This window comes from Agelaius phoeniceus, chromosome 13 (assembly GCF_051311805.1).
Source record: "Agelaius phoeniceus isolate bAgePho1 chromosome 13, bAgePho1.hap1, whole genome shotgun sequence".
Classification (NCBI taxonomy): Eukaryota; Metazoa; Chordata; class Aves; order Passeriformes; family Icteridae; genus Agelaius; species Agelaius phoeniceus.
In genome coordinates this window covers 10512867-10535134 of record NC_135277.1, presented here as the reverse complement: position 1 = coordinate 10535134, position 22268 = coordinate 10512867, and the positions used below count along the sequence as shown (strand labels likewise).

Here is a 22268-nt window from a genome sequence, read left to right as displayed (position 1 = left end):
TCCAATGCCAAAACAATTCTTTACTACATAATTGTTTAGTCCAGCCACCTCTGTGATTGGAATGACTGACTCACCTCAGCACCTGAGTAGTTGAAGATGCCCACAACACTAACAGGAACCAGCTTGTTCACACAGCGGCCGAGGGCCTTGCGGCCCAGAGCAAACACAAATGGAATTTCTTGTTCCCGTGCCATGGCTATTACATTATAGAGAGCTTCATCTAGTCCACCTTGAAGAAAGCAATTTTAAATAGATATCTAGTCACTTGAAGTCATCACATGGCATGATACAATTCTCTAATCCACTTTAACTGCAATTAGCCAGTAAAACTTCAATACACACATCAGCAGCTTCCTATGTCCCAGAGGATAACACACAATACATTTCAAGGGTAGTGAATGAGTACAGATGAAGGTGATATTCTGTATTCTCTATTAGTTCTGCACACAAACCAGAGTTTCACAGGTCTTTTCTTAAGATAGCTTTGTTCTCCTATCTCAGGAAGCCTCTGTTTATACTTCTGTTTGTGGCAAAATGCTTTGGTTGGCTAACTAACAATTCACATTCTTCTTAAGGAACCTTCCTAAAAAGCACCCAGAGCTCAGGACTCTCTGCAAGGTGTACCGAACACAGAAGGACATAACACACAGAGTAAATTTCAATTCTACAGTACCTATTCTTCTTTAAGTTTTTCACCCTCATGAACAAGTTTCTTCCAGAACAGAACGGAATAAATGTGGAATGGCAATTACCCAGTTAGAGTCTGGAATGTTACATCATACATAATAATAAATGCTTCTAACCTTGCTAATTAACACATTTAATCAGCACAAGAAAACTGAAAAGAGCCAAGTGCACCAGTTGTTTTTATCATTTATACCTTTTGACTGAATTTTTTCACAGTTGGGGGATATGATGACACACTTGATCTTGTTTAGTTTCATGTGCTTTGTAACCTCACGTAACCCCATGACAAGTCTCCTCCTGGCTTTGGCTCTCGTGGGATCCTTTTGGTAAATCCGCTCCTGGAAGCTGACGAGCTCTTGCAATAGCAGAGTCACGCACTCATCTATTTCTTTACTTAGAACTTGGTTACAGTATCTGTCAATTCAAAACAAGATTGACAAGAGTCAGCATTGCTGCTTCACAAATGTTAGCATAACCAATGTTTCACCCGGCCTTTTTGCAAATGAAAATAATTTTACTTCCTCAGAACAGTCATTTAGCTTTTACTAAAGTCATTAAAAGGATTTAGAAATCAGACTGCAAACTGTAAGTTAGAAACACATCCATAAAACATTTGTATTTGTAGTAATATCCCTTATTTCAAGAAGCCAATCAAAAATAATATTTAAAGTACTAACAAATACTGCAATAAGTGCCACAAGCAATTTTCCTCTACTTAATTTAGTACATGACAAAGACTTTATTAATTGACATTAATAAAAAAGCCCTAACACATTAAGAGGTACTATTACAGTATTTTAAGCATTCCTAAGTATTCCTTCCTTTCCCATTCTAAGCATACATAGCCTTCCTTCAAAAAATATTTTGCAGAGAATACTCCCACTTGGCTTACTTGCTGTGGCAACAAAAGAAAGTCTCAAGTGAGTGTTTGTTCATCTATACACACATTTGTGTGCAAACACAAGCGATCCATTTAGGGGAAAAAAAAGAAAATACTTGCAGAACCTTCTATTTCTGAAAGGGAAGCTTATGTTCATTAAGCTCCTAAGTCTAAATCTACCCACACGTGAAACACAAGGGTGACTGAAGTGCAAGTCTTGAATTTATATTAAAAAAGCAAAACTCTTACTCTCTGAATCTCTTGCTGTGAATTTTGGTTATTGCAGAAGATGCCATTGGACTGCCTATTCCAGAACTAGCAGGTGAACCCTGTGACACTGGGGTCATGCAGTATGGAGAATTCTGACTTGCTGGAGAAAGTGAAGTATCACTAGGCATACTCAGACCAGTTTCTGAAAGGCAATTTTTAAACATTACAAAATACAAATACATTTTTTTAATGTGAAAGAAACAGAACCACACTTCTTGTGTTATCACTCCCTTCCTTTGTCCAAATTCCATTTTGAAAACCTAAACATTATTCTTCCCTCCCCTTCTGGAGGGGTAGGAGAAAGGGGAGAAAATAAACTGAACACACATCCACCACTTAGCATGGACTGGATAAATAAACAGTATTTGAATATTCATTAAAAAATATCTTGAGGTTACTTTGATAAAACAGAAGAAACAGAACTTGATAAAACAGAAGAAAAAAACCTGTTTAAATGTTATTACTTCTTCCAATAATTCCTTACTATTTATATATATCTATAAAATACTCAACTAACTTATTCCTAGAATGCCTAGGATTTTCCCACTCTAGTCAGACAGGTCCATTCAGAAGAAAAAGTTATCAAGCAGTACATGCAGAATCCTCACAGACACCTCCTTCCCCCACTCCCACTGCCCCAAACATGTTGAAGACATGGAAAATTCATTGAAGTTTCTCAGTTGCTCAGGCCTGCTGCTGCAAACTGACAATTCCGAAATTGCAGCTGATTGACATGTTCAACAAACTGGAGAAATCTATTTACAGTTTGCAACTTCTATATCTGGAAAACTTTCAGTATGTTCATCATTAAAAAGTACTGTGATCAACATAGCATGGTTGACAGGAGTCACATTTTTCTTGCTTATCAAAAATACTATCAACTCTGACATGTGGTGGGAACAACCACTTGAGATGATAATTAAAATGCTGTATGGAGATCATGTACTGAGAACACACAGTGTATTGAGCCTTCCACAGCTGAGGGACAGCTAAGAAGAGAAACATATTTTATGTTTCTCTTCTTATGTCAATTGTGTGGCATAAGAAGAGAAGCATAAAATATGAAAATAAGCAGATTAGTACAGCTGAGGGGGAGTGATGGGCATCTAGAGACAGAGACCAACCTTCCTGAGAGGCCAGCTCCTGAGACTGGTCAGCAGTCAAGTTTAAATGAGCCTCCTTCTGTTCATCAGAACCCAGAAGGCTGTGGTCAGCTGATAAACGGCCTTTCTTCTCTTCTCTCTCTTTCAAAATAATCTAGAAACAAAACCAACAGCTGTCAGCATCTGCAAATTAGATATACCTGTAAATAAAAGCATCCCTTTCACTGAACATAACAATATTAAACAGGTTGTTTTGAACCTTCCTACTCATGCCAGGTTAGAAACCCTGGAAATCATTTCAAGTTTCCTCTTGGATTACAAAGAGTATTTCACTGCAGCATTTTACAGATGGTATACTCAATACTCACACACTTCTACATAAATAGTACTTTCAGTAGTTTAAGTACTTTCACAGCTTCCTTTCTGATACATAACATTCACTCATTAACAATTCCTCATCCCCATGCCTGTAAAAGAATACCTAATGCAAGCATACCAATCATCTTTATAAAGCACCTCAATAAAGACAACCCTTTCTATAAAAGACAGGAAAGTGAAAAGGTGAGTAGCCATGGAAATACTGGTATTACTATCATTTTTAATAGCAAAAACATAAAAGCCTTGACAACAAAGAGTTTAGAAAACTTTTCTGAACAGGTGAATTCCTCTAACTCAGATCACAGGCCAGTCAGAAAAAGGCCTGCGTTTTTAGGGGTCACTTTTTTATATTTTACCTTCTGATCTCCATATATATACACTCTGTTCCTTCTGCATATATATAATTTATGATTGCGTGAATATAGATATATACAAGCAATTAATTATTTCTAAGCTTACTCAAAAATTGTGGGTTTGCTTCAAGTTCTTTACCCATCTCTACAAAAAGGAGTAAGAAAAACTAAGGTTAGCATACTAAACTGACTAGGAATCAGCCACATGAAAAACCTATGGAAGCTTTTCCATGTGTCCTGATGCCTGCAGTTAAAAAAAGAAAACACCCTTGCAATCTGTATTGAGATACATTTTTATTAACTTCAACTGATTATGCAGATATCAAAGTTATGTTGTTATGTCTAGATCCAAAGGAGAGGGCATCAGTTTAACAGAACTGGAGGCAAAAGCTCATAATTCCCTTGCCCACTGCTCATGGCAAGCAGTCTTCAACTAAGAAAACAACAGGGTTTTTTTTAAGATTATTTTTGAAGTATGAGTGTGGCTCAAAACACTGCAAGAGTGGCACATTTACCTTTTTAAGTGCTGTAGGGCGTTTCAGTTTTGCAATCTCTCTCTCTTTTCCTCTCTTCACTTTTGGGGCAGTCGAATCCAAAGGATTAAGGCAACCCATAGAGGGCTGTCCCTTTGTAAAGGACCTTCTGCTGGCAGATTCTTTGGTATGAAAGGGAGCAGCACTGCCAACTAAACACAAGATAGGTATTAGTTTCACCAAAAGCCATGTCAGCTTTATTTCAACACTGTTTTCAGAATTTCCACTGATGAATTCTCTAAGTAGATTTTCCTTCCTTGGAAAAAAAGCAGTTCATAATGACAGGAAAATTACATCATCAGATATTGTTGCTTCCAGATGGTTTTAAGCTTTCTTCAACTTAGCTTCATGTTTTAGGAAACTGTGGATTCCAGGAATTATTTTAATAAATGGTAAGGGGTCTCTCTCAAATGACTACATGTAGCTTTATTAGTGAGATGATTATGCTAAGATAAATTGCAAATATTTATCCAAACGTTGATTTTCAGTTTTTAAAGACTTGAATAGTTGACAGGACAAAACAGATGAGAGAGCAGAGCATGTAGTTAAGTGGATCTTTTGCCAGAAAGAATAAAACAAGTACTGTCTCCATTGGAAATGCCAACAGTTCTTTGCTGAGCTTTGTTTGATATAACCTTGCCAACTTGAATTAATGTTTGAACACTGCTGAAACTCAAAGCAGGTAAAGGAACCAACACACCAGAAAGAAAAGGGTAACTATGTGCATAATGATGGACTCCAGGCTACATACAAGAGCTTAGGAATCAGACTGGCAGGGTTATAAGTAATTACAAAAATGTCAAGTCTGCATTTGGCAGCAAGTATTAAAAGAGTTAATTTAATGTTGTGCTGATAAAGACATAGCAAAAAACATAATTAAGCCATTGTATACATTCATGATGGAACTATAACCTAATCTGTGTATGTCTGATCTTATTTTTAAAAGAATACAGTAGAACTAGAGAAAGGTTCACAAAAAGAAATATGGATTCTCAGGAAAGATACTTCCAGAATTAAAGAACTAAACAGAGTAGGACTCCTCAGAGACCTAACAGACATCTAAGAATCAGAAGAGGAAAGAAGGGAATAACTGCTCAGTCTTTGTAATACAAAGGCTGTGAAAGCTAACAAAATTTTGAGTTACAGCACAAAAAAAACCCAATACTGACCTCCATCCCAAAAAAACACTGCAGAAAGAAAAGTTTCTCCACACAGGATGTAGTAAGGTTACAATTCATTGCCATTGGACATTATGCATAGTAAAAGCATAAGGTAAAAACAACAGACAGTTAAAGAGAAAAATTTGATTTGAGTAAGCCTTGAGTAGGAGACCTTGAACTATAAACAGCAGAAATGGGAAGAATATCCTAGTGACATATCCCTCCATAGCACAGTCAAAGGTATCCCCTCTTCCAGAGAGTATTTTATAAAAATCTTGAGTAGAGATGTTCCTGTCACATGTTCATTTCAGCACAGAATTACTCTCAGGACACAACTGAGTTTTGAATAGCAGATCTTCTTAAAAGACATTTGGCCTCAGCTCCAGATGGATTTTCACCACTGTGTACAGCAGCTTAGAGGATGATAGCACATGTAATTTATTGAGAAATGCATTAAAAATAACCTTCCCAGGTTTTTAATCATGCTTATATTCAAAAGCTAAAACTTGACAGAAAGAAAAACATTTAAGATGCTCAGATCAATGACATTCATGTTGGCACAAAGTGTATTTAGGCATTGCCAGGCACATTAGAAATACCTGTGTATGAGAGAGGCCTGGTGTTGGTGATCTGACGAGCTTTCATTGCTTGCTGCTGCTTTTCAAGAGCTGCTAACATGTCACCCAAATCCAGCTGAACAGGGGTCTTGCTCTTCTTTCCAGCTGCTTTTGATAAAGCCTCCTACAACAGGAACATCACATACCATAAATACAAAGAAATGTGCCTGCAACATTCTCTACACAGGATTACTGCTATTGGAGATTAAGAGGAGCAACAGATAACAAATCCTCCTCTTGACCAAGTGCTGGGGGTGGGCAGGGTGCTACACACTTGAAGTTTTTTCTGTTCCATGCTTATCTCTGAATACTCTTGAGCTGTTGCAAGTGCTGCAGCCAAGGCCTTCTTCTTCTGACTTTTTGCACGCTTTGGTACAGAGGTTGTAATGGGAATTGGAGTTTGGACTATGTTGATTGGAGAATTCTCTGGTAAGTCATCCAACTAGAATTTTAAACAAAATGCAAAAAACCCACAGTTAAAAGACCTTTCTCTCCAGACCACCAATGGGGCATTTCAGAATCAAATCACCCAAGGTATTGATTACCAGTATGACATCCTAATTAATTACAGCTAGCTGACACAAGCTAATTAATAAAACTACTTTATATTTCATTTTAGTACAGGAAAGCTATTCTATTTAGCTCCAATGATGGCTTCAGAAGGTTTTCCAATCTGATTACTAAATAAAGAATTTCCCCCTCCCCAAGATTTCACATAGGCCTTGACTTTCCTGGAAAGTAGCCAAATAGATTAGGCAGTCTATAGGCACAATTCTGCAACAAAATATTTAAGTAGATCACATGCTAAAAAAAGTACCTTTCCAACAACTGCTCCCACAGCCTTAAAGCAGATGCAGTTTGAAATTAAAGAAACTACAAACTGTAATTATTTTGAAAAACTGACACCATTACTAAATATTTGCAGATTTAACAATTTTAAGAGATGTCTGCATAAAGGCATCATGATCCAGCCTGGGACAGTCTGTGATACTGAGTGCCTGCAACATGTATCTTACAATCTCATTAAAAGAGAAAAAACCTGAAGTTGTGTTGTTGGTTTTTTTTAAGATGGGTTCCCTTCACCACTTTTTTTAATTGGCATTTCTTTAGCATCCAAGGCTGGTAACACAAAAACCCCAAGATCATCACAATTACTGACACGTAACTCTTGTAGCAGAGATTCCTAAAAAAATTACACAAACTGAATAGTTTCAAAAGACAATGCTTTGCAAAAGAAAATAATTACTTACTACTTTGGGTGAAATCTTCTGCTGGATGCTGCTACTTTTGCTGCTGCCATTGTCACTATTTAGCTCTGGAAACTCATCTTCATCCTAAACAATGCAGAAATTAAGAATAAAAAGGATGGAACCAAGGTCACCTGAGAAGCATCAACTGAAACTGCCTAAAGTAGAAAAATAAATTGAATGCCTAAGTCCCCACATAAGCTAGAAGGGATTATGGGACACTAATAAAAAATAACAAAAAATTAGGAAAGCATTTCTGTATCCAAATAGTATTTTTTAAGAAAAATTTTCTTTTTTACACCAAAATAAAAAATCCTATTAGAATTAGAGGGGATAAGCCAGCGAACACACCAATTTCTATTCACAAGTGAACAGAAAAAGTTACCTGAAGGCTGCTTATTTAATTTGTCAACCACAGTGTTCTAAATTACTGCACTTTCCACAACATCCACATACAAGTCTCTTTCAGTACACAATGCAAGGATCATCTAATAAATTAGTGACCTTGACTGTAAACCTCTTGGAGTGAAACATTTTGTAACTTCCCTCTGAGAACATCACTTATTCCACACACAACTGGCATTGCTACGGTGTGGAAAGGGTTTTCCTACACCAGTACCTCAAAATACAGAGGTTCAGGGCTCTGCTCTGCTCGGCTCGCCTGGCTCGGAGCTAAAGGTTTTTCGTGTCGTTTCTGCAAACTCTGCATTCTTTCTGAAGATGTGCTGTGGTCTCTGCATCTGAAACCAGACTGAAAAACACAAATGTGATTGGCATTTTGTAATTTCAGTATTTCAAGCTACGGACATGCATGCACATAAAGCTGTCTCATCCCTGCTAATCAGCAACTAGGTACAGTTTTTAGAGGATAAATTGTGCTTCGGTGTTGTGGATTTTTTTTTTTTTTTGGTGAGGCTTTCTGGTGTGGTTTTTTGGTTGTATTTTTCTTCAAAGCCTGCACAAAAATTCTATAGACAGTACCAGATTATTCCTGCCCCTCAAGACAGTTAATCTTCAAATTTGTAACTTAAATAAAAAGGTTTCTTTTCGCCAAATATGAAGAAACTCAGGAGCTGCTGGTGACTAACAGCCATGAACCCCAAGGAACTGTCTGTTACCATGATCACTCCAAAGAACTTCCTCCCACTACATAATTATTCTGCATGCAGTTACTGCCTTTTCAACACATTTTTTATGACAATGCCCATGCACACAATTCTCTAAAGGCCAGAGACAGCAGCATAATGGTATAAGGATTCTTCTGTTTATTATGTGACAGGTTGGTGGAAACCCATGTGTGAGTAGTTGGCAAAAACCAGTGGATGACTTGAATTTCACATTTATACTTACCTATTTATCAAGAAAATTTCCTACAGACCTCATACCAATTTAGTTTCAACAGAAAATAGTTTCTAGGACAATTCTGCCTTGAGGTACAGTGAATTTGGCTGAGGCAGCCTCATTTAAAACTTTTTGTGCCAGCTTTGTTTTTAAATATCTAAAATAGCTGCTAGATTTAGAGCCTAAACTGTGACTGGATGAAAGAAAGTCTGGTTCTTCCTGCTCTCCCAATGCCATAAACTAACAATAGTGGCTTCCAAGGCCTCTGATTTGACAGCAGGTTATAAAAAGATTCAGAACTGCTACACTGCCAGATACAAGCATCCACAAACTTCTTTCTATAATAAACCCACAGTTACCAAACAGGAAGATTCAAGACAATTTAAGAATTCCATCTAAAAACCTAAACAGGCCAAGCTGGCTCACATATGTTTGCCCAAACAGGCACGTTTATACACAGCTCCCACTTGGAGCTCAGATTTCTTGTCTGCAATAACAGAATTCAAGCAAAATCTATGTTCAAACACAGGCAAACGTTTCAGCTTTCTTTGTACCCCTCTGGATCACCTGCCCCAGTAAAATCTCTCAAAATTAGGAAGACAACCTTCTCCATTCTCCTCACATACTAATAGCAGAAATCCTGTCCCAACTGAAGGAAGTCTACAGAAAGATATTCAAGCTTCAGCGTAAAAGAATTTTAAGCCATTAAGAAAAAATAAAAAATGTTTAAAAATGGTATGCTAATGTAAATTTTAAGAAGTTTTGAAGACAACAAGTGTGAGAACACAGGATTCTAGTTCACCAACACATCAGAATCTTTCTTTAGAAAGTTTGAGAATTTTTTTTCTTCTCTAGTGTGAATGGGTCAAAAACTGAACCAACTTTTCTACATCCACACTATCGTCATTTCACAGGTTGCTTTATATATCCAATGTTCTCCCTAGGCAGATACAGATAAAGCACAGGCTATAGGCAGAGAACTGTCAAGGATATTAAATTTTATATATCTATATAGAGCTAACTTACAAAACATACCCACTTAGAAATGAGCAAATGCACAAATAGACTTTAATGTTAACTTTCTATGCTGTTTTCATTAAATAGCTTCTGAATGTTAATTTTGTAATTCCCTCCAAATTCCTTATTTCCCCATATTTCAAAAAGCCCCAAATACTTCAATTGAGAACCACTGGCAGCATACCTGTGGATTGTTTCTTTGCTCAGCTTGTCTTCCACCTCTAGAAAAGGTTGGAGTTTTTTCAATCCAAGGTTTTTTTTGAGTTGCTTGGGAATTTACATTAGTCCAACCTATACCAGCTGAAAGAGAAGTGCCATCTATGAAAAACTGAATTAGTATCCAGAACATATCATAGTGATTCATATGCCACCAGAGCCAGGAACACAATCCTGATACAAATAAAGTTCTTGGAGAAAGTCTAATTCTCCTGTGACAACACTGACTTCCGTAGCTATTCTCAGATGTTGGCAGTTACCTTTGTGGAACATTCGAGCTGCCAAGAATTGATCACCACAAAGCAGTGAGAAAGGAACTCTTAGGTTCACATTCATATCTATTTCTGTTCAGTCATAAATAGCAGTGCCTGGTATCACCTACTACTTCCAGACTAATCAAACTATTTGTTCATGGTATATGTAAAGCTTCTAAAAAGTATCAGTGCTTCTGAAATAGAGAATAAGAACTCCCTTGGTCTGTTACTACCCAGGTATGTACTGCAGCCCCTGAGGAAAAACTAAACAGGAGCACAGCTTTGCCTGAATGCTGCCACTGGAGTACCTAGCTTTTTTTTTTTTTAACTCATTAAAGAAAGACAGCTGTTAATAAATTATTAGTGATAGCTATATACTTGTTCATTCAGCAAGTAACAGGTGTCTTAGTGGAGGTGGTTGGAAATCACAGTAAAGATGCATCCTCAGAAGTATCTGATCAGTTAGAGCAGCATGCTGAAGTAGATCAAGAGGTATGGAAAGCAAAAATACAAATGTGACCCAGCCAAATTTTAAACAGCTCACCAGTCAAGGCAATGCTTACTTGTATTTATCGAAGGTTCTACAACCTGAAAAGGAAAAAAAACCAATTATTTTTGTAATTTTCATTAGTCTGTAGGCTACAAATATAGTTAAGTTACTCAGTTATGTTTACATACATTCATTGCACATGAATCTGTATTTCTTGAAGCCATAGCTGCAGCCTGGTTATTGCCATGCTTGGGACTACAGTAGCCACTGTCACTGTCAATGTCTGCCTCGCTTGCTCCCTGCTCGCTGGAGGACTCTGCAGCAGGGTGAGAGGTTCTCCTGCGCCTGCCTTTTGACTTCCAAAGCATCGTGGAGGCGCTCTCAGAAAGTGACTTATTGGCTATATCTGAAGGAAAGTCTTCAAGAAACAATAAAAATAAAATTACTTGTGCAGGAGTTCGTAAGAGACGTGAAAAAGCTACACATCATAAAAACAAATAGAAAAAGCCAGTCTTTGCATTAAATCAGCATTTAATTTAAATTACATCTAGGCCCAACTGTTATTGATAACAAACTCCTTCAAGAGTTGGCAAAGTCTCTGCAGGAGAACCATGTCACTGCAACATTATAAGGTGACATACTGAGAAGGTATCTGCAACCATCAGCACCTTTTCTTCATTATCCTTTTGAGCTGCAAAGACTTCTCTTAAAAGCTGCACCTGAATCAGGTCCACCCTCTTTTAGAAAAGATGACAACTGACACGTAGTTCTAGTTATTTCCTACACCCAGAACTTAAAAATAAAATTACCTGTTTGCTGTGATGCATCAACCAACAAAACAATCTTTGATCTGTTCTCAGGACCTGATGAACTGGTCTCCTTCTGAGTGGCAACATTTTTCACTGGAGGACGTTTACTTTTTATGTGCATCTGTAGCTGCTGCTGCTGCTTTCAGACATTGCCACAAACACAAAAAAAAAGTGATAAAAAATGAGATATGTGCTTCCTCTGCAAAGACATTTTCTTTATACACTTTCTACTTATCCTATTCAAAAGCAGACTTACTTTTTGAATGACTGGTCCCCTGTTACTGCTTCTGCTCCGCTGAGTGGACAATGGAAAGACCTGGCCTGAGGGGCTGGGACGCTCAGTGCACTCTGTGGTTACTGCACTTACAGCATTTGCTGCTTGAAAGGGTGCAGGATAGGGCGTAGGGAAAGGATGATAGAAACCCATGACCTGAGCACAGGGTGCTGGCATCAGCTGATAGTAAGTATATTCTGTAGAAACAGGTGGCTGTGCAGATATTATAGGATAAGCAAGGTATGGTCCTGCAGGATTTGGGCTGGGTTGTTGCCATCTGATGTCATTGTTATATAATGGAAATTGCCTATTAAAAACAAACAAAAGGCAAGAAAACTGCTCAGTAAGTCTTCCCCCTCTTAAAGAAAATTCAGGCCTTGATCACCCCTTCAAAAATAACAGTTCTATTATAATAAGTTCCTAAACTCAACATATTCTCCACTAATAACGTGAAGAAAACTGGATACAGTTACACATAATACTGAACCAGCTACATGGCACCATGCTATGTTTCACCATGGCAGGACCCAAGCAGGACACCCAAAGCTTGGCTTCATTCAGATATTCAGACAAAAAAACCCCTCCTGACTGCCCTAGATGATACAAGAGCACAGCTGGTGACTTTGGGAGGGATTTGTACCAGACCTTCATAGCCAAGAAAAAAACAAAACGTAACAAAGAATACGATTGGAGAAAAGCAAAGGGAAGACTACAGTTAAAAGACTGAAGGCAGAGAAACTTCCTCCTCATACATGAAGGGTTAAACATGGTGAACAAAAACCTTAATATACAGCCCATAATCACTGACTCTTTTCAAGCCTCCAAGTTTAAACCCATTTAAAACCCAATCACCTTCCATGAAGATGACAGCCACTTATTACCTGTTGGACTGATTTTCCTGTACAAATGGATAGCAAGTGATCAGGTAGCTAGGGATTGGAGTTGGTTCCATGCCATTAATTCCTCCACTGTCGTTAGGAAGTGCCATTGGGATCATTAGTGTTTCTGGACCCTTCTTCTGAGGAATAAATGGTTCTACTTCAGCTGACAGCTTGACATTCTTAAGAGAAAATAAATAATGCCTTCATTAATTACAATCATAAATTGCTTGAGAAAATTTAGATTGATAAAGTTGTACGCAAGAACCATGAACAGCAGGCAAACGGATGACAAGGCTACAGGATTCCTGCAGGACACCAAGAGAGGTGGAAAACAGTTGGCAAGAGCTTATTGCATCCTTCCAATCAATGCAGGGTGTAATACAGATCACTAACATTTAGCATTTGTGTTAACCTTTACAACTGCAATGCAAGCACTAATTAATTTAAAAGGGACTGAAGCCCAGATCTTGCAGAGGATATATGAGTCGGAGCACAGAACGAAACCAAATTAGCACTGTATGTGGAGCACAGTTGTGTAGGCTTTCAGAAGTGAAACCAACATATGGAAGATGTAGTAATGCCTGGCCTGCTCTACAAAACTGACCATGTTTCTAGGCAATTATAAAAAAGACTTTTCAGCACTAAACCATAGTTTAACTGCTAAGAGATGATGCACCACAGAAGAACCCTCCCCACACACTCTAGCTGCACAACTTGGATGTATTTTAAAGTGTTAGGATTATGATTAAAGGTCGTCATGAAGAGGGCTCAGAAATCAGTTTTAAACTGTGCTTTCAAAGAAAACTATCTCCCTCAATCCTGAAGGTATCCTTAGTTTAAGATGGTTTTGCTCACATTTTTGGTTTTGTACAACATAGCTGCATCTTCCACTCAAACAACGAAAAATGCTGTATTCCATAAAACAACCGCAGAACCAAAGAACCCTTAAATTCTATATTCCACTATAACTTACATTCAGATGAAAATAATCTTTTTTGTACAAATATTTCAGCCTAATTATATGTGTCTCAGATTACTACCTCACAGAGTATCAAATACTAAGATGATTTATTCTAAAGCAGACAAGAACTCCAGACATTTTTCCTTCCATATGCCTACAAAATAATCTCAAAGGTAACACATAACCTGTATGAGTACATGCTCTTATAGTAGAAAGATGAAATCCTAAATGTTTGCTGAGGACAGTCTTCTATCCTTGCTACTGCCTCCAGAACATCCACATGAGCTGAAACAGTTAAATGGGAGCTCTGGAAGTATCATAGCAAGTAGTCCCACACCCACCACACACTTCTCACTCCATGCCTGTGCTCTGTGTCACATCCACAATCCATCCTGAGACAGCCTTCCCACCCAATATCTGAACCTCCAAGTCCCAAAAGTACTTCTACTTAAATAAGATCCCATATTGGTTAGCATGGGAGTGAAAGAGGTGGGAAGGGCAAGTTCAAAAGTTTTTTGAAAATACAGTTGTCCCGATGAAAAATGTCTTTTAAACTGACAAGATACACTGTTCTTGGCAGGAAAGATTATCTTAATGACTGTTCTGAAAGTGTTTATGTCTATAGTATGGACATTTATATATATGGAATATAATATATGAAAGTATGTCCCATCCCTAGAAGCGTTAATGCCAGCTTGGATGGGGCTTTGAGCAGCCTGGTGTAGTGGAAGGTGTCCCTGTCCATGGCAGGGGTTTGGAACCAAACGAGTTTTCAGGTCAGTTCCAATGCAGGGCAGTCTGATTCTGTAAGCACAGATACAGGAGTATCACTCCTGCCGTACAACAGAACAATTACCTTCATATCAATTAAATGCATTTCTTTATCATTAGTAGAGGGTGAACATTCTTCTACAGTAACTCTTCTATTTCCTGAAGTTCCATTCAGAGGAGAAGCTGTGGGGCAGCTGCAGCAGCAGCACCGAACTTGTGCAACACAAATCAAACCCAGCTCTACCCCAGCTTCCTCTCTGGCCTCGGGCACATCCCTCAGCTGCCTCGTGACTCGCCTACCCCTCTGCAAAGCTCCAAGGCATTCTCCTCAACACAAGAGAAAAACTTCTTATCGTTTTTTTAAAAAAAGTTTTTATGTACAGCAAAGACATAATAAGTACCAGAAATATCAACACTGAAACCCCTCCCTGAGAGTTAAGAGGGTTTTTTCCATGCTATTTCAAGACTGTGAGGCAAAAATATTTGCTTAAGAATAAACTCACTTATGGGCTGGCCTATAAAACTAGATCAGAGATTATTCTGAATTGGAAGAGACCCACAAGGGTCATTGAACCCAGCTCTGTAATGAATGGCCCATATGGGGACTGAACCCACAACCTCAGTGTCATCAGCACCTGCTCTAATCAATGAGCAATCAAAACGCTAAAGGAACACACCAAGGGTGCCTCATCCCAGAACACACAGGAGTAAAACTGGCATGAGTGTTTTATAAAATGTGGCATTCCTAAGGAAACACTGAAAACTGCCAAACAACTATTCCTAACCTGCTGGTCACTATCCTACCACAACGTGCCAAGTGAACTTTAGCCAAGATACTAAAAATAAACTAGTACTGGCTCAGAAAACAGTCAAAACATTCTATTTGTCATTCATATTGGGACCAGATTTCCCATTTTAAGGATCTCTCCTATGTGGCTGTCTGCTCTTTCCCTTATTTGGGAGATTTACATGAAAACACAAAAATCATTCTTTATTGACAAATCTCTTGCAGAATGGTCTCATGACAATTATTTATGTGATATTGTGCTATATCATCACTCATTATTAGGATTGTGAGAGAACAGTCTTTCACATCAGATATTAGAAATAGAGCTGTAGCTGATCCAAGCAGGAAGTGAGTGATTCCCACCTGCAAGGCTGCCATAGCAAAATATTTCAATTCTCAAAGATAATCCCTACCTTACTTTTACATCCAAAGTGGATTCGATAAAATTTGACTTATTTAAATCTGTCCAGCAAAAAAAGGGTATGTTGGGGTTTTTGTTTTATATTTATTAAAAACCTCCACAAGACTTAACACTCTTTTAATGTAATTTCATGATTTTAGGAAAATAATGCACATTCTTCTGCTTGGTTTTATCAAGCTCAAACAATTCAGAGATGCCCAGACTAGAAAGACAACTTTAATTCTTCCTTTCCTGTTGTCAGTCCCTTATACAGGTTATGATTACTATTGCTATGACAGAGCAATTACCTGATATATTTAATTATCATTTTCTGTACAGCTCAAAACAAGTTTAGCTTACCTGTAGTGGTAAAATAAAGATACAGCAGATCTTATAATCATAAACACATCTGGGTGCATTTGAAAGTTAAATCCTTTTTTTGCTTGCAGAATTGAGGAGTGTCTGTTACTTAAAGGAATCAGAACTGTTTCACATACCTCTTACATGCCCTACACCTTAAACACTCTCTTGCGCAGTTCAGTCTGCACCTACAGGTTTGGTTGGTTTATGGCAGTTGGGTTTTTTTAATCCTTTCAAGAAACTTGTTTTGGCAAAGGATTTAGGGCAAACTTCTGCTTTCAGATTTTGCATTTTGTTCTGTAACGCACACACACACACATATATATGCCAACTCATCAAAACAGCAACTGAAAACTTAGAAACCTCAGTACAGGTGTTTCAAAATGATTCTGCAAGCATAATACATCCAATTCTCACATAATTTATACATTTCATTAGACAACAGGGCCCCATTTTCACTTTGGGGTAGAAAACAGAAGGCAGCCCAAGTGTATTACCAACTAAACTAAATTAACTTCAACATATTGCTTCCTTAGAGCATTTTACCAGGCTTTCAAAAATACTTCAAGAGTGTTTCACAGGCTGTGTGTTCAAACGAGGGCAGTAAATTTACCGACCTTAAAGCAAAAAGGGGAAACAAATGTACTAAGTCAGGTCGGACTGCTAACCAAACCAAAACATCAACAGAATCAACTCTGCAGGGTGATTCTCCAGACATTTCAGCACATTTCACAGATGGCCAGTGGTTTCACCAGACAAGTGAGGGAAACAAAAAAGCAACACTAAGTAATTTATCCAAATCTTAGCAGACCTTTTTAGGACCATAGAGGAAATGTTGGTGAGGACAGACAGCAAAGTACCTCCTCTTTTTGATAAATGGCCTTCTTCCTTCATAGTGCAAGGAGAAAAATTGAAACAAAAAAAAAAAAACCATCACTCAATTTAGTCTCAAGTGAAGGTGCTACTAATTTCTCATTGCACTGGACAAACAGAAGGTATCTCCTATTGGAACTTGTAATTTTTTCTAAAAGGAAAGGCTCCTTTGGTGAGCCACAGAAACAATGCCAAAGAAGCAGTTTGGTGGTGGGCTTGGTTTTTTAAATACTGACATGCTTAAGACTCAGGGGAAAATGCAACCAGTAACAAATGAAGTAAACTCCAGAACACAAGACAAGCTCCTTTTTGTTTCAGGAGCAAACAAGAAAATGCATAAAACAAAGTGCATGCAAATATATGTGAACACAATTCCTCAGAGATTTCACCCACACAGTACAAGTGGGGTGCCAAGTGCACACGAACAGCACAAACAGGACTGATCATGCCACTGGTTTGTAACCACAGACAAGAAAGATCTGTCAAACACAAAAAGATTTGGGAGAAGGCTGCCACACTTTCCCTAGTCTTTACAACAGAGCACTTGTGATACAAGCTTATGCTTTAATTGCTCTCACAGCATTGAGATTTATTCTAGTCTGCATCCTCTAAAACAAATTACTGCTTTGCCACTGCCATCAGTAAATGCAAGGTGGTTTGATCACGCCATCTAAAAGCAAACACTGAAAACACTGCAACACCGAACTTATTTTTGACTGCAACTTTTTCATGTTTGTTCAACCTTTCACATCACAAAGCCAAACAAAGCTTTATTGGAATCAACTTTTGATAACCAAACTCAATTCTAAACATAAATTTAAGTCATGCTGAAACATCAGATTTTCAATCAGCTGCCTATTAATGGAAACACACCCCTTCAAAAGAAACCAAGATTGAGACAGAAGCCTCTTTTGTAGATACCCCTAGTTTCAATTTACAAAACGTTTTGCAGCAGCTCATTACATATTTCAGTCCAACAATTACAAGTCTTTCAAGACAGCACATATACTGAAGAGCTCCTTTGTTTCCTATATAAAAGCTACTGTAGTCATCAACAGCTGCAAAGACAGAAGATGACACAAGCAGGAACAGACTGGTAAACTTTGTCCTATAGTTATAGCACTGTACATTTAATCTTAGAAAAGTTTTTGTTCATTGTAGCCTAATATCATTCAGCAATTTCCATTAAATAGGATCTCTGTCATCCTGCTCTCAGAGGAGAATGCTTAGATATCAATCTCACCATTTACAGGGTGAGAAAATAGACACAGATGCCACATCTCAGAGGGGTATAATAAAATCAGCTGGTTTACTGTCTCAAAGTCTGGAAACAAGAAGTCTCATCCCAAAGTAAAATAAAAACAGAGCTCAAACTTTTGGGATTTTTTTTTTTTAAGAAAAACAATCCTGCTTCTGAATTCTGGATTTCATCATTTAAAGGCTGTGTTAGTAGTAAGGCAAGTCACAGTTCATCTATTTTAAGATAAACGTTACAAATATGGAAGTCATTGTTTCTATAATTAGTTGCTTCTAAGTGGCAGATACCTCGGGAATGGTAAATATGCAGTCCAACTGGAAACACCAGCAGCAGGCCATTTAACGAAGCACAAAATTTAATCTTCCCTATTTACATTTAACATAGTCATTTCAACACAGCACTTAAAGCAAATACACTATGAAGTGACTTTTTCCCTTTTCCCTCAGCTCATAAAAAGGGAATCGTGCACAATTCTCTTCCCTTTCACAGAATTAAGTATCATGTTCAGAACATAACAAAGCGAAATATTTAACATTTTTACCTATATATAGAAAACAAGCAAGTGGCACAACATGACAAGCTGGCATGTTTAAACTCAAAGCCAGACTATTCTAAGAAAAAAGGGCGGGGGGGGGGGGCAAACTAAAATTTAATACTCACAAAGCTTGTCCAAAGACACAAAAAAGCTACCAAAAGGATCCTTTTCACTTACCTACTTTACAGCATTTAATAGTACAAACTTCTAAACTTATACTATCCAAATGAAGTAGTAATATTTGAGTGCTTTGTAGATAGTGTACTAAAAGGATAAATCCAGCCCATTTATGCAAATCAGTCTCCTGATCTCCACGAACTAGTCAATGATAAATAATTTTGTACTCAAACAGTTAAGATATTCATGGAATCACATCAATAACACTTAAATTCACCAAAGAACATATTCTAAAATGAGACAACACAAAACTCACAAAATCCAAAATCGATCTGCACTTTCAAGATTCAAAAGAAAGCAATGTATGGGAAACCAGACATTTTCCAGTTTTCCTCAGTTGAGAAACCTTCCATGGGTAAGAAACACTGAAAGAAACTGGAGAGGATAAAAGAGCACAAAACATTGATCTAGATCTACTTCTATGACAATCATATTATCAAGCCACCTGTTGAGTGGTCACGAATAGCAGAGGTAAGCAGAACAGGCTGTCTTTAAGCAATACTAAAACAAAACACAGGTCACTGATTTTGCAACTTCACCTGATTTCTCAACTGTACTAAAGGAACCAACTGTCTTAATCACAGAGCAAGACAAAAGTATAAGACTGAGAAAAATCACAGCACAGCAGTACCTTTGAAAGGGGAAGTTGTTTCTCTTTAGTTTTCTGTCATATTCTGCTTCAACAGAAAGCATCATCTGCTGAGTTTTCTCTCTTTTAGGAAAATAACCCACGCTTCTCTGCTGAAATCCGTACACTTTTTAATGGGAAAAATTTTGTTCTGGTGTAGACAGAAGTAAACTTACACACCCACTACAAAAATTACAACTACTCTTATCATAAAATAATTGGCCTTAAGCAGCTTTACTCCATTTTCATCTCTGTCAGCTGCCAAAATATCACTGAGCATATTATAACAAGTCACATCAAAAATTAGGTAACAGAAACCTTAAAGGCAGTCCAAAAGAAACATCTTTTTTGTCAATTAGGTGCCCAAATGATCGTGCAACCAGAAATCTCATACTGATTCACTAAGCCAACACCACAAAACTGTTTACCCATCAAAAGCATTTGTGATCTTCCTTTACTCTTGAAATACCACACTAACACAGCACAATAGTCCAAGCTGCTCATACTCCAGTTCCACAGCAGTTACTCCTAAAGCACATACAGTTACTATACTGTGCCTGAGAGAGCATTCTGAGGGAAAGGAAGGACAGAATCAGTACTGCTAACACACATTTGGAGGCTTTAATGCTCATTTATCAGATGTCATGCAGTACAGGCACAGAAAGGAGCCCAAATAACGAAAAAATGAAATGGCTCCCAAAACTGATGCAACCTTACCAAACACTTACACTGGTAAGAAATTATTACATTCAATTCTTACAGCACAAAAGGGTCAGACCCAAAGCATCTAGGAGTCTCCTAATCAAGATGCTACTGTATAATGAGCAGACAAAAGCAACACAATTGTTGAATCATTTTAGAAACTAATCAGGTATTCATTATTTGTCTGCCTAGAAGCCTCACTAGGGGCTAAGGAACCAACAGGACCTGATATGCTGCAAACATAATAAACAAGATGATTCCTACTTCAGAGCTTAACTACACCTTCAAGTTGAAATACTGCACTTAGTTAAGACAATCACTCCAAGTCGACACTTTATACTGTAAATAACATCAGAACTCTCTGTTTTCATGAACTATTTGACAGATGAAAAGAGAGTGGTTTGATAAGGACACGTGTGGGAACCTCTAGTACTGAAGAGCTCGAGCAACAAGGAATAAATATTTCACAAGTGTACTGCAGTACTAATTGCAGATGAAACAAAGGGGAAAAAAACCCCACCACACCAAAATCCAAGATTTTAAAGCAAAAAGTACTACAGATTGGACTAATGTAAATTTTACAGAATAAGATGGGGTTTTCTATATGAGAGCAAATAAAAAGCATTAAAAATTAAAATTATTACCACACCAAAAAGCCCAGGAAGAAAGCCACAGTGGGAGCCATACTGTAATAACACACACTGTTCACAAACTTCCTTAGATATATGTACAGAATGAAAAGCAGTGTATCTTTACAGAGTACATTATTAGTCATTATCTACTTTGCTACAGGAACCTGTGTTATTTTATTCCTTAACCCTACTATTAGAACCCCTGGAGACACCAAAGCTAAAAACTAGGAAACAAAGAGCTGTAAATCACCAATTCTCAACACATTCAGCTGAAACAGAAGCTTAGAAGTAATATCGGGCTCTAGCAGATGACATCATTCATTTCAGATACATCTTTTAGAACTACCTCCAGATGATGAAATGTTTTATTGCACATATGTAACAAATCATACGAATTCTTAAGTCCCTGCTTCTGTTTCTTCATACCTACACTAATAAAAGCTCATAAAAAGAAGGCAAACTGATTACCTCACAAAGCCAAGTTTAATACGGAAGAAAAAAATACAGCGACCTGTAGAATTAGTGAGCTACACCCACTGAGCTATGAGGAGACCATCAGCTGTGTCCTATCACTGAAAACTTCAACCCAACCGTGACATTTACAGGAATCAACAAGAGTGACACCCCGATTGTGCTGTTAAGTTCTCACAGAAACCTGCTTCTTTCGCCAGAAACCAAGTCTCTGCTACTGACCAGGCAGGCTTAACCTAAATGTCACTAACTGCGATACTTCCCTAAGCTTGAAACAAAGCCTGGAGGAACAGGGGGGTGAACAACAGACCCGAGTTTTGAATTTCCTTGGAATTCCCAGGGCAGCCGCTCCCGGGTTCCCGGCTCCCCCGGACAGCGAGGCCGGGCGCGGCCTGACGCCTCCCGCCCAGCGAGGGGACGGCGGCGGCGGGCACACACCGAGCTCCGGCTTCCAGCCCGCAGAACGCCCTTTCTGCGCCTCCCGAGGGCCGCTCTCCGCCGGCGCGGGGCGGCGGCTCCTCAGGGCCGGTCCCGGTGCCCTCACGGGCGGTCCCGGCGCCCCCCGCCCCGCAGGCCGCGAGCCGCGCCCCGCCCTGCCGTGCGCTGCCCGCCGCTCGGCCGCTGCCGGGGCCCTGCCGGGGCTGGCACGGCCGGGCCCGCTCCGCTCCCCGCCCTCACCGCCGCCCCTCCCGCCGCGGCCGCTCACGGTCCCTTCGTACCTTGTCCGCTTTGTCCATGGCTCCAGCTGCGCCGGGCGACGGCTCTAATGAGGGCGGCGGAGGGCCCGGGCCGCCTCCCCCATGGCGCTGCTTCCCCCGCCGCGCTCCGCACACGCCCGGAGCGGTGCCGGCCCCGCTCGCGGTTATCACGGGAACCGGGACCGGCTACGCCACGGCCGGGGCGGGACGGGCAGCGGGGAGGGACCAGCTGAGACGGAAGCCGGGCGGGTTCAGCCCGGGAACGCCTTCGCTCCCCGCTACGGCGGGCGTTCCCCTCCCGCGTTCCGGCCGCCCGAAAACAAACGAGGCCGTGACAGCAGCGTGGCGGAAACCTGCGGGAATAAGCGCGGGGAGCGCTGTCCCCCCACCCGGGGCCGCTTCGCCTGCGGCCAGCGAGGGCGGCAGGTGCGCGGCGGGCCCGTCTGCTCGCGGGCGGCGCTAGGGGAGGCTCAGGCCGACGGCGTCCTTGAAATTATCTGGAACA

At 39.4% G+C, this 22268-nt stretch overlaps 1 protein-coding gene across 2 annotated transcripts in view; it reads right to left on the bottom strand.

Moving 5' to 3' along the window:
• SECISBP2L (SECIS binding protein 2 like) overlaps nt 1–21965 on the bottom strand; it is a 28097-nt gene extending 6132 nt beyond the window's left edge. Inside the window, exons 1-16 of one of the 2 annotated variants that reach the window (XM_077185418.1) lie at nt 21785–21965; nt 12511–12689; nt 11612–11936; nt 11356–11494; nt 10735–10964; nt 10620–10644; nt 9771–9886; nt 7848–7979; nt 7232–7315; nt 6256–6423; nt 5964–6105; nt 4187–4356; nt 2962–3094; nt 1817–1979; nt 881–1101; nt 75–229 (exon numbers count right to left, since the gene is read on the bottom strand). In XM_077185418.1, the coding sequence (XP_077041533.1) occupies nt 75–229; nt 881–1101; nt 1817–1979; nt 2962–3094; nt 4187–4356; nt 5964–6105; nt 6256–6423; nt 7232–7315; nt 7848–7979; nt 9771–9886; nt 10620–10644; nt 10735–10964; nt 11356–11494; nt 11612–11936; nt 12511–12689; nt 21785–21802 (2400 nt within the window). In that variant the 5' untranslated portion in view covers nt 21803–21965. The remainder of the gene's footprint in view (nt 1–74; nt 230–880; nt 1102–1816; nt 1980–2961; nt 3095–4186; nt 4357–5963; nt 6106–6255; nt 6424–7231; nt 7316–7847; nt 7980–9770; nt 9887–10619; nt 10645–10734; nt 10965–11355; nt 11495–11611; nt 11937–12510; nt 12690–21784) is intronic. The other variant, XM_054642382.2, reaches the window with a different exon arrangement.
• Nucleotides 21966–22268: the final 303 nt, after the last annotated feature.